Here is a 19317-nt window from a genome sequence, read left to right on the forward strand (position 1 = left end):
ATTTTAAGCAAAGCTTAATATTTTCGAATCCCTCTAGATTCGATCATGCATGTAACTCTTAAACCACCTTTTAAGAGTTTAATTTACCCAATCTCTTCTTTAACCGCACCTCAAGTGAATCCCCCTTATTCACCGTGCCAATCACTTATTCTCGCATGCATGCAATATCCTTTAACCGCAACAAAAAGGGAAGCGACTCTACATGCTTACCACAGACTCACCTTTACGCGTCGATGATTTCCCTCGGACTTCACTGCACCTCACGATCAGACAGCTTTTCCTCTTGATCACCTCGATCCACAACCAACTCCTTGACACCAATGCCTCTCCTTCGATCTCTTTCTCGATCGTTCTTGACCTCCTCCTCGATAATTACTTCGACACAATGTCGATGATTTCTTTCTCTCTCGATGATCTCTTCTTATTTCTCTCTCGAAATAACTTAAGAGCTTTTGAGTGTTTTTGTGCTAAACACCCAAATGAAATCGTTTGCCTTGTATTTATAGGCAAACTTTCAAGGCTTCCTCCTTAATGCCCTTCGACAAGTGTCACCTACACCCCTTGCATGGGCTGCGTGAATCCCACCTCCAATGGAAGCTCGCCATTAATCCACTAATCCCCCTTGTATTAGTGCATGAAAACTCCTCCATTAGTGCATGTAAAGCTTCTTATTAGTGCATGTCACTTAATCAAGGCTTAATCTTAGCTCTCAGCCAATAGAACTCTGCCAAATCCTCTTAATCAGTTTGATTAAGTTAATCTTCCCACTATCTCCTCTTAATCACCTTGGATTTTTAATTCTCCCACTAACTCTTCATTGATTATTTTAATTCTCCACTTTCCTCAATTTTTATTGGTCAAAATTTTGAGGAACACTAATTTTCCCCAAAATATTTGATTCTTCGTCCGGCACCTTCGACGTTCCCTCCGGTACTTCTCGACTCGGTCAGATCATTTTCTCGACCGTCCGGACGTTCTGCTCGGTACGTGCGGCAGTCTCTCGGGCAATTCGGACCGTACGCCTCGGCGATACGTCTCGGGCAACTTCGACTACACGTCTCGGATATCTCGACACTTTCTCGAGTCATTGGCAGATTCCCTCGAGCTTTCGACAATTTTCTCGGGTACTCGGCAACTCCCTCGAGTCTCGACAATTTTTTTTTTCGAGTACTTGGCAACTCCTTCGATCCTCGACAAATTTTCTCGAGTCCTCGGCCTTCTCGGCCCATTCTTCTGGCTCCTGATCGGTCTTAGGGTCTCGGTCGTACGTTCGGTTACTCCGGCTTTTGGCTCGGCCATTGTCCAACTTACGAATATTTTCTCGGACTTCCTTAGGCCATTCTCCTTTATTTCCTTTCTTCTTCTTTCTTACGTCTTTTCCGGGCCATTTCTCCGATCTTTCATTTTAAGATTTCTACTCTTGGTGAGGGTCACTACATTGCTGGTGGGTTCAGCTCAGCCGCATTCTGCTCTTGTGGAGCCTGACATTGTGGAACAGGGGTAGGTGGCGGAACAATAACCTCTTGAGGGTTAGGCTGACGACCATCTGTATTCTGTCCATCCTCCATCTTATCAGCTTTAGCTTTCGGTTTTCTGTTTTCTCGTTCAAGTAGGGCTAACTCTTCGTTTCTCAGATTACGCAAATCAGTAGGCTTGTGGCTTCTTGTTTGCATGCACCTAAAACACAAGAGAAAGAACAAAATAACTAGTTAGTAAATAAAAATAAAATAAATCTTAGACTAAATTTAAATCTAGAATCTCAAAGGTAACGTTTTGGTCCCCGGCAACGGCGCCAAATAGGTGTGGCTGCTGGGATCAGAGGTCAATTAAAACCTAATGTGTACTCCACCACAATCTAGTGGTATCGTTGTAACACTTCAGGATCGAATCCACAGGGACCAAGCAATTGCACTATGAAATTATCAAGATCAAATATAGCTAAGACAAAATAGGAAGTTTGTGAAACAAGTAATAAATCAAAAACGGAAAGTAAATAAGTTGTTTCTAAATCAAAAAAAAAAAAAAAAACATTGGGTGTTGGGAATCATTAGGGATTATGATCACGAATTTCGATGATTAGGTAGGGATGCATTAAACACAATTCTTGAAGTCAAATCACGTTTGTAAAGCTATTCTACTTTCGCAGCGATAACTATCTAAGCAATGAAATTACTAAACTCTAAACCGTCGTTTGAATCTAGCAATCCTAGCAAGCAATAAGTTTCAGGTTTGATAAGTTCACAAGGTGCCTTAACTTCAACTTTCATTCGCTAAGGATCACCTTGCTCACCTATGTTCTTTTCAAGCAACTGAACAACACTTTGGTTCCCCGATGAATTAAACCTAAGATCTTAATCTAGGTGATCAGTCTAGCTTAAGCATTAAGAATAACTATAGATGAAGAACAATAAGATCAATCCCTAATCTAACAAATCTAGCATCAATAAATCATAAAACCCCTTTCTGAAACCCTAAACCCAATAGTGAAACTACTCAGCCATAGAGAAACAGAAACAGCAAATCAATGATGAAGATAACATAATTGAATTGCAAAAGAATAGAAAATAGGGTTTAGAAATCTTCTCAAAAGTGTCAAGAAGGATTAGAGATCTTCTCCCTTTGCTCTCAATACAAAATAGTCTCAGAAAAATAGAGCTTATGTCTCTGGAGGCCGAGCCTCTAACTTAAATATCAAAATAAAACCCTAAAAGTCGGTTTAAAACGAATAAGGAAAACTTGCTTCAGGTACGGGACTGGTCGATCTCAAATGTGGATCAGCCGATCCTGGATGCTTTTTCTGTGTTTGCTCCATCTGCTCGCTAGTCCGATCAGTTTTCACCAAATTTGCTCCAGATGCTTGTTTTCATCCCCAAAACACTCAGTTTCCTTCCAAAGTAGCCTAGAACATGTACAGACTCATAAAAAGACTAAAAAGACTCTAAAAGCACACTTTGACTCAATAAAAGACTCAAAACAAACCTAAAAACTATGGTTAAAACCTATAAAATACAGACACATCAGTGAAAATCTTGTTATCAATCAGACAAATCACAGAAAACAGAGATCTTAGCTTAGATAAGCCATGGTCATGCACTCACATTTGCCAAAACAATGAGATCTCACCAACAAACGACAAAACCACACCACCACAAGCTTCTCCCACGTTCTCAGCCTTAGATCTCCAACCTCCAAGCCAAAAACTCACAAGAACAGGGACAAAACCTTCAGGAAAAACCTTCAAGAACTTTCAAGAACTTTTGGGAATCGCTTTCTCTCTTTTTCACACCAAGGAGGCGATAAATAGGTTTTTCCATACCCAAAAATGTTGATTTCCCACTTTAAATACGACCCCCAAACCAAACCAATTTGAACCGAGAATCCTGAAATTGGGCCAAACATCCGACCAAAACGTTGTGTCGATCGACACCACCTTTGTGTCGATCGACACACCCACCAAAACTCCGCTTTTTGGTTCGCGGTTATTATAACATAGCATAACTATTATTCATTTTTTTCATCTTCCAATACTCTTTTTTCTTATCGGTTGAGTGATCATTACTTATTAACGTAGATGTAAAAAAATCTTAGAGAATATACCCACCCTTTGTCGCAAAGTTTCTGTTTTACTACACGTAAATTTTGCTTCATAGTAATGAATCTCATAATTGAACTCTTTCTATCCACAAACATCATATTATAATATCAAATATTACATTTTATCTTAATTATTTGACAAAAGAAAAATTGGGTTCACGTATACAATTTTTCTACTTTAAGATATGTATAATCTACTATCTTTCTATATAGTGTTCTTTTATTCTGATTCTCCTAAATCTACAAACTTATAAGATTACTCTAACTTTTCAATATGTGTATTTCTTCAAAAATATAATTATTTTTAAATTTTAATTAAATTTCTACATTCTAGCACTACTATTATAATTTTTTTTATTACAAACATTTTTCTCAAATTTCTTTTTAGTATTTTTCACTATTTTATTTTTTTTGTGTGTGTGATATTCAGAATGAGTTTTCTTTAATTTTTATTTCAAGTAACCTTATACATTTCTCTTGAATATATACGTTTTTTTAAAAAAAAATTGAGCACATAATTTATATTTTCTCCTTTTTTGGATATACCTTTGTTTAACAAATTTCAGCATTTTCAATTTTGAAAATGATAAATAACATAGATCACTCCAAACATTTCAATTATTTCTAAACATTAACTTTATATTTTATGTTATGATCTGAATTAATTTGTTAAAATTGAAAATAAGAAGTGATGCCAACTTTATATATACTAGGTTAGTACCGCGCTAAACTGCGGGTTTGTTTTTATATGTTTTTTTGTACTTTTTAAAATCATAATTCATAGGGTAATCATGGTAAAACATGTTTTTATAGTTTTGTTTTTCTAAAAACAATCCGCACTATACCGCAGAATCTAGCTTTCAAATCTCAAGTGTCTTCTGCACCAATGTTCTAGCTTCTTTTAAATCCAAATCTGTAAAACTTCTCAACTCCTTTAGCCTAATCATCAAAAGACTTCAATTTTATCTTAAACACAGTCTTCTTGTAACATCCGCGAACCAGAATTTGGGATTTTGGAAGGAGTGTCGATCGACACCCTAGTGGCATCGATCGACACCACTAATTTCTGGGTTCGACCGGTTTGATTTAATTGCCGAATTGGTTCGGTTTGGTTCAATTAAAATCCCTAAGTTGAGTTATAAGTGTCTTAGGACGAATTTTAGGGTTTCAGAGTCTCATTTTGTCGCCGTTGAGTGAAAAGAAAGAGAGAAAAGAGAGAAAAACGTTTTCTGAGATTTCTGGGCTTGTTCTTGGTGATTTTGGAGAGATCTGAGGCTGTAGGAGGGTTAGCTGTTGCTGGAATCGAAGGGGAAGCTTCTGGAGGTGTTGTTTTCCACGTTTCTCAATCCAAACTTCTTGTTCTTGAGGTGAGTGCTTGACCATGGTTGATCTAAGCATGAGATCTCTCTTGTTTGTGTGTTTTCTTTGTGGTTTGTGTTGTTTTGTTGCTTGGGTTCGTTGTTTGTGTGATTTCTAGTGAATTCCGAGATGGTTAGACTTGATTGGAGTCGATTTTGGGTTGATTGGAGTCGGAGTTCGTCGCTGGGTTTCGCGCAGATCGTGTCTGCAGAGGAGGCATCGATCGACACTCAGGAGCATCGGTCGACACCAATTTGATGGGCATCGGTCGACACTGTTTGGCATCGGTCGACACCTTGTTGTAGCATCGATCGACACCGTTTGGCATCGGTCGACACTAGTCTTATCCGAGACTTGTTTTTCTGGTTTGATGTATTGTTGTGTGTTGTTTGTTTTGCTTGAACTTGAGGGTCTCATCTGCTTGTGTGTATAACCCAGTAGATGGGAGGATGGCCTCACTAAGTATTTATGATAATACTTACGCATCTCAATTGTTGTTTGTGGTGTGCAGGTAAAGGAAAAGTGTGATCGTGGAATCAAGGGCTATGAGGAGGAGGATGTTCTAGAGACTTGATTGATTGTGATCTAGCTGTTGTTAGGTTGCTAGATTAAGTCAAAGGAACATTGTAGGATGTTAGTTGTTGGTTATCTCTTTACTTGAGTGATGTTATTGGTTATTGAATTTGAATGTTGGAATTCTTTTGGTTTAATGGAATTTGTTTTATTTGATTCTCCGCGGTTATTGATTGATGTTAGGATGTTAGTGGGTATGGGACCACTAGTAAATTAAGGTATTAAAAAAAAAAAAAAAAAAAAAAACGGGAAGGGTTGTTTCATTTTGGTATTTTTATTGTAACAACCTGTCCCGTGGACCCCACTAGCCTCACTGCTAGCCGCCCCAACGGACCCCAAGCTGGCCCTGCAGGGCATCGATCCTAACCCCTCACTGGGCAATTGGAACTATTCATCCAAATCCACAGTAGGTTATTGGTGCACCAGGCGTTCCTCGAACCCTGGTCCCCACCCTTTAACAACCTTCCCACAGGACAAGCTGTCACCAGTTTTCAAATCTACTACGAAATAGAGAATATACATTTCCTTTTCTGATATTTCTAAATCCCCTATATATTAAAAGAGAAACACTCTCTTGAAAAAACTGATGTGTCGTTGCTAGAGAGCTCGAGACATATTTAGCAAAAAACCCTTAAAATTTCTACTTAATTACATTAACATGCCACTATATTTTTTAAAAATAAATAATTAACTGAATAATAATTAGATATGTCATCTATTCTCACACAAATTTAAATATCACATATTAAAACTAATTAAACAGTTACATACTATTTTAAGTCAAAATTTCACTAAAATTTACTTACAAAATATACAAGTCAAAATTATATTATTTTTAAGAAATCAATATAAAATATTGATTTCTTTAAATCAATATAAGTAAAATATTCTAAAAAGGCTATAAAAACATATAAAGTTAATAAAAATAAAGAAAATATAATTTATTAAACATATAAATTATTAACAAAATCATATAAAAATGTTATTTTTTATGTTAGTATTATTACCATAATAATTTAAATAACAAGCTTTCAATAGTTACTATAATTGATTATAAAAAGAAATATATCACTTCTGAATTATCTCCAACTTATTAAAGGAAACTTATTTCCCAATAAATATAGATTTATATATATTCATAAATAAATATAAAAATGACAACAAATTAGGGGATATCATGATGTGTGATTATTTATAAATATCTAAGTATGTAAACTAATTAATCTCAATATTTAGTGTGATTATTCATTAAAAATGGAAATATTGATAACCAAATAGGAATATACTTTTGAATTGTACATTAATCAATGTGCTATTAAAAAGGAATGAGACAATAACCCTTATCATTATAAATAAACTTAGTACCCAAAAAAATCATAATATATTTAAAATGAGTGATTATTAGATTATGAAAATTGTTATAGTTACTAGATTAACCATAAATATAAAAATTTAATTTTTAAAGCACACAAAAATATATATATATCCATAAATTGTAATATTTTATAAATATTTTCTTTACCACGTTCACATAATTTACGGGTGAAATGTATTCTTACACGAATACGTTGATTTTGAAATTTCATTAATTTTTTCATAATGATTTTTTTGGTAATAATCTGTTATTTATAGAAAATATTAACAAACCGACTAACTCAAAATATTTAAATAGCCTAATCACAAATATTAAATCAATAAATTATTTTATCTTCAGAAAAATTAGTTTAGAATCCGATTGTTACTAACATATAATAAAATTAATTAATTAAACTACCAAATAATTTAGTATATGTTGTTATGGTTACATAAGAAACATGAAAAATTGTTATGATTACAAAATAAAACATAAAAGATATGAATTTGATTTTTAAACCACACAAAAGACGTGTTGCAATAAATAGTAACATTTTATCAATATTTTATCTTTCACATTTAAAGATTTTACGGGTGAAACATATTTTTTACACGAAAAACGCAGCTTTGAATAAATAAATAAAAAACTTTAGTTACATATTATGTTTGACACAAACAAATATTGGTTCTAGAATAATAATTTTACTTATAATAATTTTCTTTAAATCGATTTATCCCGCACATAGTGCGGGTTGTTACCTAGTTTACCTTAAAACAATATATACAGGTATTATATTGTTTACAAAAATGAAAATAGGGCGAAAAGAGGTTCATTAATATATCAAATATGTAATGTATGTTTGTCAAAATCATCTTGACAAAGAAAACCTACCAAACAACATAAACATACACATTTGTAAAGAAAAATCAACATACATAAACAAATTTTGATGACATATGATAAAAAAAAAATAACAATATAGATATTACAAAATAGATGAAATTTGCTCAAACCATATTCAGTATATGATATGATGTAACAAAACTTTTAGATGTTTTAAAAAAAAAATTATCTTCCAAATATGATAAATTAGCTATATAAATAACATTATTTTTTTCTAAAAGAAAAGTATTTTTAGAAACAAATAAAACAACATATATGTTATATTTATTTAAAATTATCAAAAAAAAAGGGAAAAAGATGGCTAGCTACATGAAGTATAGGTGAATACATGGTCACACATACCAACTATATTATTGTATACTCAACTACACAAAGTATATGTATTACATGGCCACATGCATGAACTATATAACGTCATGTGTTCAACACCATAGACATACAATCTGGTACACTGATTGATTAATTCCGGTGAAAACCGGTGTTGACTCCGGCGTTGGCCAAAAAAAAATTTCTAAAATAAAAAATAAAAAATAAGAAGTTATTATATTAAATCATTTATGGTTTTTATTAATTAAAAAATATTCTATTCAATATCTAAATATTATATATATATTTCAAAAATATATCTTAAATGTAAAATAGAGAACTCAAACCTTAAAAAAATTTCTAAAAATTAATTTAACATATTGTATTTGTGCAAAAGAGGGTAAAAATTAAAATGTTCATATGTTAAAAGTAAATATTTTGAATTTTTTTGTTGTTGTTTATATGTTAATTCACTATCTAAAGATATTTTTAATATATTTCCTAAATATATCCTAAATGTAATATAGAGAACCCAAACCTTAAAAAAACAATTTCTAAAAATTAATTTAACATATTGTAATTGTGTAAAAGAGAGTAAAAATGAAAATGTTCATATGTTAAAAGTAAATATTGTTATTTTTTTATTGTTTATATGTTATTTTGAGTATGTAAATTTTAAAGTAAAGAGTGTCTAATTTTTTTTATAACAATTACCATGCAAAATTTAGAGTAAAGAGTCATATACTTAGCATGTGTGGTCATGTAATACATATACTTTGTGTAGTTGAATATACAATAATATACTTAGCATGTGTGACTATGTATTCACCAATACTTCGTGTAGCTAGCCATTTTTTTCCAAAAAAAAATATATATATATTAACTCGTGTTCTAGCATAGAAAACATTAACTCGTATATTAACTCGTGTTCTAATATATATATATTAACTCGTGTTCTAATATATATATATTAACTCGTATATATATATACATTGACCAAAAAAAATTGTATTTTAATTTTTTTCTATGAAAAAACAAAATAATAAATTACTATATTAAATTATTTATGAATTTTCATGATTAGAAAACATTCTATTCAATATCTAAATATCTTAGGTATCTCTAATGTATTTATTCTTATAATTAATTAATTTTTATTTTTAAAGCTAAAATAATAGTTAAATAAAAATAATTAATAATTATTTTCAAGATATTAATAGATTTTATCTTGATTTTAGGATATGTTTGCAAAAGGATATAGAATAAGAGGATTTTTGCAAATGCCCTTATATTATATATTGAAAATAATTATGTATCATTATATTTTATCTATTAAAAGTAAATAGTGTTGTTTTCTTGTTGTAAAAAAAAAAAAAAAGTAAATAGTGTTAATTTTTTTTGTTATTGTTTACATGTTATTAGGAGTATGTAAATTTTTTTTTATACCAGAGAGTATCTAAAATTTTGTATACTCTTTACCATGCAAATTTTAAAGTAAAGAGTCATATACTCAAATCTTTTGCATATTATTTTCTAATGAAAATAGTTGAATTTGATTTTATTGATTCTTGTAGTATTTAAACTTTTAAATAATATGATGATCAGAGATTTTTATATATAAAATCATTAATAATTACATATGTTATATATATATATATATTTCTTGAAAATAATTATTAATAATTTTATTTAACTATTAGTTTAGCTTCAAAAATAAAAGTAACTAATTATAAGAATGAATAAATTAGAGATATAGAAATAATTAGATAATAGAATGTGTTTTCTAATCATGAAAAACCATATATAATTTAATATAATAATTTATTATTTTGTTTTTTAATAGAAAATATTAAAATATAATTTTTTTTGGTCAATGTTGGTCAACGCCGGAGTCAATGTCGGTCTTTGCCGGAATCATTCGACCGGTGTACCGGATTGTATGTCTATGGTGTTGACAACATAACGTCATATAGTTTATGCATGTGGTCATGCAATACATATACTTCGTGTAGTTGATGTTACAATATTATACTTGGCATGCGTGACCATGCATTCTCCAATATTTCATATAGCTAACCATCTTTTTTCCTAAGATCTTATTCTAATACCAGAATTAAATAATGGTCCTCTTAACCACATGACAACTATATATAGGTATATGTGCTCATATAATATATCTATTTCATATTTTCTTGCAGTTAGTTATACGATTTTTTTTCCTTTTTTTTGTAACAGAGTTGAAAATGAAAACAAAAAGAACATAAAAAATAAAAACTTTTTTTTTATTTAATGGTGAAAAAAATAAGCAGGAAGGGTAATTTTGGTTTAATTGAAATTTTGATATAAGGAAAGCCTCAAACAACGGGTAACACAGCTCTAGAGTCGGTGGTGGTCGAGATCCGGCGTCGTCGGATCCGAAGAAGATGAAGGTTTCGAGCGGTGTGGTGGCTTCTGTAATTGCCGTCTCCATCGCTGCTCTCTCTTCTTCCTCCACTCCTCCAATCTCCCCAAAGGTTTCATCTCTTACTTTTAAGATCTGCGATTTCGATTCAATTGCTCTGGTTTGAATTGAAATGTCGATATGAAATTGATCAGGTCTGGGAATCGAGGAAGACGAATGGGTCGGAGAAATTTGAGCCGAGGTTTGATGGCTTAAGGTTCATAGAGACGCTGGTCACAGCACACAGATAGATTTTGAATACAATTCTTCACTTGGGTGGTGCAAAAGCTTTTGTTTTTAATACAAAGCGTGAGTGCGTCACTTGGGTCTCTTTAATCTTATCATTCATCTTCTGTTTAGTGTTTACTCTTGTTTTGAGAATTTATTAACATTCTATTGCTTTTGTTGTGGTAAACTTTATTTCATATTTATTACCGATTTCGTATTTTGGTGTGCGTTTAGTTTATATGAGACAAACATGTGTGGCATTGGCACTGATTGGTGTTGTTTGGAATCATGGGTTATTGTTGGTAGAAAAAGTAATTCAAGGTCGTAAACCTAGGAGCATTCAGTCAATATGGTTTAATTTAATTGTATTGGAAAGACTAGTTGAAGCAAACGCTGTTGAAAGACATGAGTGGTGCCAGTAGTCGAGAGAGAGAAAGTGTTAGTTGGTGTTCTGTCTACTACATATAGCTGTCCCAAATACCTAGCAAGTGTTGTAGTGAGAGCACCAAGAGAGAAGAAGACAAGAATGATCTGTCATGAGAAGTGAGAATCCGAGAATGGCAATTAAAACAAGAAAGATGCTCTCTCTGCTGCTCCAGAGACACTGACTTCCAGCTCATCTCCAAACCAACATTACCCTCTCTCTCTTTCTTCTTTCTTCTTTTTCATTATTTTTATTACTATTTTACTTTGAAATTTAGTGAATCCTAACGCTCCGGTCCCATCACTGCCTCCTCTATCATCTTGCTTACAACCACTCACTACTCTTGCTTTTTCTCTCTCTCTCTCTCTCTCTCTCTCTTCATCCATGGCTTCGTCTTCTTCTGAGTTTCTCTTCTCTCTGTTGTGTCTTGCTCTCTTATCTCTTCCTCTCATCGTTTCCTCCATCGGCATCAACTATGGCCAGGTCGCTAACAACCTTCCTCCCCCAAAAAACGTCATCCCTCTCCTCAAGTCTGTGGGAGCGACGAAAGTAAAGCTCTATGACGCCGATCCACAAGCCCTCCGTGCCTTCTCCGGCTCCGGCTTCGAGCTCACAGTGGCCCTCGGTAACGAGTACCTGGCCCAGATGAACGACCCTAAAAAAGCTCAAGCCTGGGTGAAGGAGAACGTCCAAGCTTACCTCCCAAACACCAAGATCGTGGCCATCGTAGTGGGAAATGAAGTCCTCACCTCCAACAATTCAGCCCTCACGGCGGCCCTCTTCCCGGCTATGCAAAGCATCCACGGCGCTCTGGTGGATTGTGGCCTGAACAAGCAGATCTTTGTGACGACGGCTCACTCACTGGCCATCTTGGACGTGTCTTACCCTCCCTCAGCTACTTCCTTCCGCCGAGATCTTCTCAGCTCTCTCACTCCCATCTTGGACTTCCACGTCAAGACAGGCTCACCAATCCTTATCAACGCCTACCCTTTCTTTGCCTACGAAGAAAATCCCAAACACGTCTCTCTCGACTTCGTTCTCTTCCAACCAAATCAAGGCTTCACCGACCCTGGCTCTAATTTCCACTACGACAACATGCTCTTCGCTCAGGTCGACGCAGTCTATCACGCCCTTGACGCAGTCGGCATCAGCTACAAGAAAGTCCCCATAGTCGTCTCCGAGACAGGATGGCCTTCCAACGGTGACCCGCAGGAGGTCGGTGCCACCTGCGACAATGCTCGCAAGTACAATGGGAACCTGATCAAGATGATGATGAGCAAGAAGATGAGGACGCCTATTCGACCTGAGTGTGATCTCACCATCTTCGTCTTTGCTCTCTTCAACGAGAACATGAAGCCTGGACCCACCTCCGAGAGGAACTACGGTCTCTTCAACCCTGATGGAACTCCTGTTTACTCCCTTGGGATCAAGACTTCCTCCACTCATAGTAGTAGTAGCAGCAACTCCACTGGTGGTAGTAGCAGTGGCAGCGGTGGAAACACTGGTGGCTCTTCCAGCGGTGGTGGTATCTACCCGCCGGTCACGGATAACCCATCACCGGATTACATGTCCATTTCCTTCGCCGGGGTAAAGTTTTCGACTTTACACTTCATTTGTTGTTTTACTTTGACAATTTTGCTTGTGTCATTTTCTTAGTCATTTAGATCTAGAAGGTTGTGAGTTGCGTATTTAGTCGGATGAAACCATCTCTGTCTATTTATATATGTGTTTGATTCTTTAATTTAAAAAAAATTAAGTGGTGAAAGAAATTCCAAAGCTCGAATAAGGGAGGAATAACATTACATTGTGGTCAAGTTTGTAGTTGGAATCTTTTTTTATAAAACTCGACAAACTGTGACAATGTGTTTTGGATTGGTTATCACGTGGAGATGACTCTTGCTTGGTCACTTTTGTCTGAAAATATAATTGATACTGAGTGCCTTACTTTTTGACTTGTTGACGTTTTTGCAGGGAAAGGGCAGATTCGTTGAGTGTGTCTTGTTCTTCCTCTTGTTTTGCATCATCAAGCTTCGGTTGTAAAAGGCTTTTACTAAAAGCTTCCCCACTAGATCTCGTCGGCCTTGTACTTTTTACTCGGTTGATGACGTGATATAGCCCCTAAATTTAATTTAATTAGCTTGTGTTGGTGTTTTGTCGGAGGAGGATGATGGAATTCAGGAAACTCACCATCTTTGTTGTGCCGACATCCCTCTCCAACTCTTTTTTCTTTTCCTTTTTCATCCTTCTCTTTTTCTTGTTTAAGCATAGATATTTAAATAATGAAGCTTGGTCGATTATAATTTTTTCTAAAGAAAACATGGCTTTCAATAATCATGACTTGAAGACATTTGAGGCCAGAGTAGCGGCGGACAGAATCTTGGCGTAAGCAACAAGTGATAATTTTCCAAGGTAAAACTAAAACATGTCCGTGTCTTTCAATAAATCACCTCCGTATTCGTACACCTAATTTCCGCCAAACTTTTGTATTTATGTGACCAATCAATCTAAGGTCCACCTCCACATACTATTCAAATTCTTCCTGCTGTCACTTCAGAGGGCAATGATATAAATACAGATCCAACAAGGCAATAGTAGTGCACAAACTTTGGTTATTTTCAAGTTTGCTTCCTTAAGCAACTTTTCTCATCAGCCATTTTGTTAATCAAATGAAAGGCAGATTAAGTATAACAAGCGTTTTATGTTACCAGTAATACACACATACTATGCAATGGGAGAAAGACATTCATAGTGTCTATATAAGTATCCTAACAACTCAAGTAAACAAAACGGGTATTGCATTCTAAGAAAGATAACAGAAGAAGAAGAAGAAAAAGAAAAAAACAGATAAGAGACGCCGGTTTACCAAGCAGCTGATGATCCCGTTTACTCTCTCAAACATCCTGTCAAACAAAGTATATTTCTTGACTGAATCACATCCCACACGATTATTCCAGTGATGACTTACAGTTCAAACTCGTCTTCAAGCTTCAGCGCCTCAGCTGCAGCCTCTTCTTCATCATCATCAACAACAAAGTATGGGTTATGCACCTCCGGCCTGAACTTGTAGCCAGTAAACAGATAGAATGCAAGTGTGGCCAACTCGCTGGCAACAACACTAGTCCACATGTACTTGTAAGACGTAATGGTCTCGAGTGCATACACAACAACGCGAGTAAAGTAGATATAGCAGATAACCACAATGTAGTATTGCCTAAACAGAGTTAACTTAACGAGGTTGACAGCAGCCTTCCCATCAGTCTTAGCCGCCTCACGCAAGTTTTTGATGGACCAGACAATGGGAAAGAGAACAGCACAGCAACAGACCACATCAACAAGCAAAAAGATTTGTTTCCATGTAACCCAATCTTGGCCATATGGTCCAGTCTCATCGATAACCACCTGGGCAAAGTTAGCGACAACCTGGAGGGGAATCACAATCATCAACACCTTCTTTTCCTTGTCCTGCAAGTAGGGCTTCAAGAAAGACCAACCCGTGCCGATCAAGACGATCAAGGTGAAAAGAGTGATACCCTTAAGGAAATTGAAAATGTAAAACAAGACATCCCAACCATGAGCTGTTCCGGTTTTCTTAATATACGACTTATCCTCAGCCTCACAGAGAAGGTTCAAAGCTTTCAAGACAACAACTCCCAACATGAAGAAATGGATTGCAAAAACAGTGAGACGTTTCTTGTAGAGAAGGTAGATCCAAGTCGCAGCGAGAGAGAAATAGATGACAGAGAAGAAGAAATAGACCTTAGGAAGAACAGTTCTTCCAGCAGAGAGATAATCACGACCACCCTTCTTGCCTTCGAGGTTATACATGGCGGATCTAACGTCCATACTGATTTTCACCTGTTGGAGACAATTGGCGAAGACGAGAGAGTACTGATCTGCATCGTTCTCCGTGAAAACGGTGGAGAAGCTGCTCTTATCGCCCCCCTTGAGATTGTTAAAGGTGAAGACATGCTTAACGAGATCTGATTGCAGAGCGCATGTGATCTCTTCTTCTTCGAGCTGTTGGATCACATGAACCCAAGCGTCTCTAGTGCACAGGAAGAAGCCCACTTTGGAGAGATCTAGATCGGGATTGTTATTGGAAAGCGAGATCTTGGAGCCGTCGAGCTCGAGACGACCCGTGTGAGTGAAACCGAATTCGTCTAAAGGGATGATGGGTCGGTCATCGGATCGGATCTCTGATTTCCGAATCTCAGCGGAAGCTACGGTGATGGAGACGAAGACAAGGACAAGTATCGACGATAAACGCTGAGAGAAATCCATGGAGGAGAATGGATCTAGGGTTTCGCTCGAGAGATTAATCTAATAATCTCAGATGTAAGAAAGAAGATCCAGAGCTTAAAAACAAACTTTTCTTCTTCCTGCGATGAAAACGATTGGATGACCAAATTTTTTTCTTTTTTTTCTTACTGTATGGAACAAAATAAATACCATCGTTTTTATTCCTTCGACATAAGGGAATAAACCGGAGGATTCCTAGAAATTTTCCACCAAATGAGAATTTTCAAACCAGTACAACACATACGCTAGTTCGGTTTACTGATGAATTCAGTTTTGAAAATTGGTCAGATTTTAGTTTATACTTTATAGGTTTTAAATTTAACTAATTATTAACCGTTCAAGTGTGTTTGTTTTTTTTGCCTAATTTCTCGAAATTTGCAGTCTTTAAACGTTTTTATTCATGTCTAACCTTTGTTAAAATTACTAGGTTTGTATCGGCACGACATCGTATATAATTTTTTGTTTTTTTTTTGTCAACCAAAACCATTATATTAAGCTATGATCAAGTAACTTTTCTCTAGAAAAAGTAGCCATATAAACATCATACAACCTACATGGGTAAACTAAAACAGACTTCATGGGGATTTAGAACCCTGACCAAAATACAATAAACAAAGTGGCTAAAACAATGCCAAAGATAGGGAATTACAACAATCCAAAGGATAGTGAATGATATCTCGAAAGAATTCCATTCAATTTTAAAGTTACTATGACCAAACAAGGCCACATACTTTTTGATGTAGCATCTCCAAAGCCTATACAAGGAATTAGAGTGTCTACTACTCCCTGATTGCCTCGGAGGTATGAGACCCTCCAAAACCCAGTGCGGGAAAAGGCAAAAAGGACAGGCAAAAAATCCCGTGAAAGCGAGGCAACACACTTCTTTTTCTGGGAAGGACCGTCTGTCGCTAAGAGCCGAAGACGGCAACAAGAGAAGGGAAGTATCCAGCCGTTCGTCGATCTTAGAAGCATGAATAACTAGAGAGGGAAATTGACCAACCCTCTCAAACTTCATGAACTTCCGATTGTAGATGAACAACATATCTATTTGCTTCAAATTATCTCAGTTATGGGTACCCGAAATGTCATAACGAATGACAATGAGGTCTCGGCTTACACATCTAATCCACCGTGTGCGATAACGAATAAAGATATAGTAAAACCGGAAATGTACTAGTGGTGACAAACAGAGGGGTAACGCGATGAAGCTATAAATTGAGAGATGAGAATGAACCTAGAGGTGAGAACACTTCTAGTCGACGGTGAGAATACTTTACCATCCCTTGTGGCATCTGCGGGATATTGATCATATTATGGTGTTGGGCGGATCACCATCCCCTTCCCCACCATTGTTTTTCCCTTGTCGATCTTCCGGTTTTGTCTCTAATTGGAGCCGGTAGTTCCCCTCACGGCCTGACGGAGTGGATCCAGAACGCGGTTTCCTCGATTTCATTGAAACTGGATTTGTGCTTTGGCACTTAGGTGAGCTTGAGAATCGCAGATTCAATATTTCCTTGAAGCTGCACCTTGGGTTTCCAAAAGCCCACCAGATTGGGCCTTATTTTTCACTTTTGGATCTTTATTTTTATTTTTGTTCTCCTTCTGTTTTTCGCTTTTGCCCCTTGATCGGCCCGTCCCAGTAGAAGGGAGAGGTGGACGACTGACATTCCCCTCATCAAACTTTTTGGGGTCCGACATTGGCACCTTCAACAGATCATCCTTCTCCTCAACGTTAGTTTGAACATCATCTCCCAGCAGATCCTCTTCATCTATTTCGATAGTGTAGGATCCCAGCCGGAAGCCACTGCCTCTCTATTGGCCTACGCATCTTCCTCTGTCCATTCCAGATCCGCTTTATCTAAGTCGTCAAAGTTCTCGTCCCACTCCATGACATCCCTATCCACCTCCTGAAGATCGGTTTCCGTTGTGATTGGTTCAACTAGGGCATACGAAGGGAGATGGTTTGTGGTCTGAGGCTCCCGGGTGATAACCTCTTGGGGATTTATGATACAACTCGGGTCATCTATCCGGATAAGGTTGGAAAACCTATCCAAAAGAGGAGTTCTTTGGCGTTCAGCTTCTTCCTCCTCCACAGTCTGTTGATACCAATTTCGGTTGATTTTAACAATCAAATCTGGAGGTGTACATGTTGATAAATCCTTCCCTGAGGATTGAATGTGGAACTGAGATGGAGCCCCTGATTCAAAAGGTAAGCTTTTCCTTGTCGATGGAGGATTCACCGTTCCCTTAGTTTTGCTGAATCACCCTTCTCAGTATCTTTAAGCCCCAATTTCTTTTGCAGACTTAGGCGATAAGGTCTTTCTCGAATAGGGTCAAGTGAAAGGATGAACTGCTTAGCTCGGAATGTCGCGACCTGTGGGTCGGAGATAGTCGCCTGTTAATCCAGTTGACATGGATTAGGCTCGAGGATCTAGTGGCACTCCAAGAATTGGCATGGTCACGGTGAGACGCCATAGCTGGATCCTTCCTCACCACCTAGCCAATGCGGGGTTCTATCCTGAAGGTATCTCCATATCTCCTCTTACGACGACCTCTCTCGCTGTGAGGATCGTAATCTCTTCCCTCTATTCTATGTTTCGATGATAGGTACCAAGAATTTGTGTTTCCCCTACGCTGAAGACCAGACATAGGCTCAGCTCTAAGCCTATTCACCTTGTGCGTTGGAATCTCCTTGCGGGGAAGGCGCACTGGATTCTCTCTCATTTGGGAAGGAGGGCGATAAGGCCCAGTTTTCACCTTTTCCAGCCTATTCCACACATCCCTCCGTCCGTGGTCGGGTGTTTTCTTCCCCTCAGCCTTCTGACGATGATATGTTTCTAATGTTTTGTCCAGAGGGTCATCATTAACCAAATCTGGTCTCCACCAGGAGGGGTGGGATCTGTTGCCTCCAGCAGTAGAGTGGGACGTATCTCCGCCGTTTTTGAGGCCATCATTTGCAGAGTGAAGGCACTCTTCAGTTCTTTCCAGCTGATTGACCCCATTTTCACTGTGATGTAGGGTATTAACTTTCAAGGGGCAGGAATCATCCTCATGGCATATTCGGTGGCAAATCTTACACCATCTGTAAAGCTTCTCATAAACCATGGAAACTCACACAACATCCCCAGTTGGAAGCTGCGTTCTTTTCCGGAATCTTAGAGGTTCATCCACTATGACAGTGACATGGATCCGTCCCATTGGAGCATCCACTGCCCGACAGATTCCAAAGGAGTTCCCGAAGTTTCTTAGAGAGGGCTCCAACCAGTAGAAATTGGGAATACCTTCAGTTTGAATCCAAAAAGTCATGGTGTTTGGGAAAGTATCACCGATATGAGTGAAACAAGAGTGTTTGTATGGTGGTGAATGATGATGAATGTAAGCAATGGTGATATGAATGGAATGATGGATGGGTGTTTCAATTCCCCTTATGCTATTGCAGTACAAGAGGTATCAATCCTAAATGAGTGTTTGTGAACAGTTAAGATGTGCATATGAATCTAAGTTAAGACAAATGTAAAGATTGTTTGTCACTAACAATCCTAAGATGGAAATGTAAAATGCAGAAAATAAACTACAAGAACCAAGAACTAAATGCAAATGAAACTGAATGATTGAAACAGTAATGAAGCAAGAACAGAAATAGAAACTACTACTAATGAACTAATGCAAGACAATCAATGAACTGAAAGCTAAATGAATGCAACTGGAATGAAACAGGAATGAAACAGGACAATCACAAATCATAAACAAGAGTTCTGGGGATGAACTCGAGCAAGCACTCGACCGAGTGTAGGTCGAGTGAGAGGTCGAGCTGGTTAAATCCGGAAAACAGAGCAA

General features: G+C 36.6%; 2 protein-coding genes and 1 pseudogene across 3 annotated transcripts; 2 read left to right on the plus strand and 1 right to left on the minus strand.

The window, feature by feature from the left end:
• Positions 1 to 10290: 10290 nt before the first annotated feature.
• LOC104729821 (uncharacterized) lies at positions 10291 to 10974 on the plus strand. Its single transcript, XM_087478102.1, has 2 exons — positions 10291 to 10602; positions 10685 to 10974. Exons 1-2 carry the CDS (start codon positions 10513 to 10515, stop codon positions 10778 to 10780), a joined length of 186 nt encoding a protein of 61 aa, XP_087334228.1. The 5' UTR covers positions 10291 to 10512; the 3' UTR covers positions 10781 to 10974.
• A 55-nt stretch (positions 10975 to 11029) lies between these two features.
• On the plus strand, positions 11030 to 13497 carry LOC104729806 (glucan endo-1,3-beta-glucosidase 10). Its single transcript, XM_087478101.1, has 2 exons — positions 11030 to 12768; positions 13153 to 13497. Exons 1-2 carry the CDS (start codon positions 11566 to 11568, stop codon positions 13219 to 13221), a joined length of 1272 nt encoding a protein of 423 aa, XP_087334227.1. The 5' UTR covers positions 11030 to 11565; the 3' UTR covers positions 13222 to 13497.
• A 337-nt stretch (positions 13498 to 13834) lies between these two features.
• Positions 13835 to 15754, minus strand: LOC104729792 (protein CANDIDATE G PROTEIN-COUPLED RECEPTOR 7 pseudogene; annotated as a pseudogene). The gene has a single exon (XR_015574334.1). The product of XR_015574334.1 is annotated as a protein CANDIDATE G PROTEIN-COUPLED RECEPTOR 7 pseudogene (transcript).
• Positions 15755 to 19317: the final 3563 nt, after the last annotated feature.

The sequence above is a fragment of the Camelina sativa genome, chromosome 12 (genome assembly GCF_030686135.1).
Source record: "Camelina sativa cultivar CO46 ecotype springtype chromosome 12, ASM3068613v1".
Taxonomy (NCBI): Eukaryota; Viridiplantae; Streptophyta; class Magnoliopsida; order Brassicales; family Brassicaceae; genus Camelina; species Camelina sativa.

What these genes read in the sequence shown, in the direction of transcription:
- LOC104729821 (XM_087478102.1), top strand. Translation starts at nt 10,513, where the DNA reads ATGAAGGTTTCGAGCGGTGTGGTGGCTTCTGTAATTGCCGTCTCCATC. An exon ending in CTCCTCCAATCTCCCCAAAG is followed by an intron (nt 10,603 to 10,684) that starts GTTTCATCTCTT and finishes GAAATTGATCAG; the next exon opens with GTCTGGGAATCGAGGAAGAC.
- LOC104729806 (XM_087478101.1), top strand. Translation starts at nt 11,566, where the DNA reads ATGGCTTCGTCTTCTTCTGAGTTTCTCTTCTCTCTGTTGTGTCTTGCT. An exon ending in TGTCCATTTCCTTCGCCGGG is followed by an intron (nt 12,769 to 13,152) that starts GTAAAGTTTTCG and finishes ACGTTTTTGCAG; the next exon opens with GGAAAGGGCAGATTCGTTGA.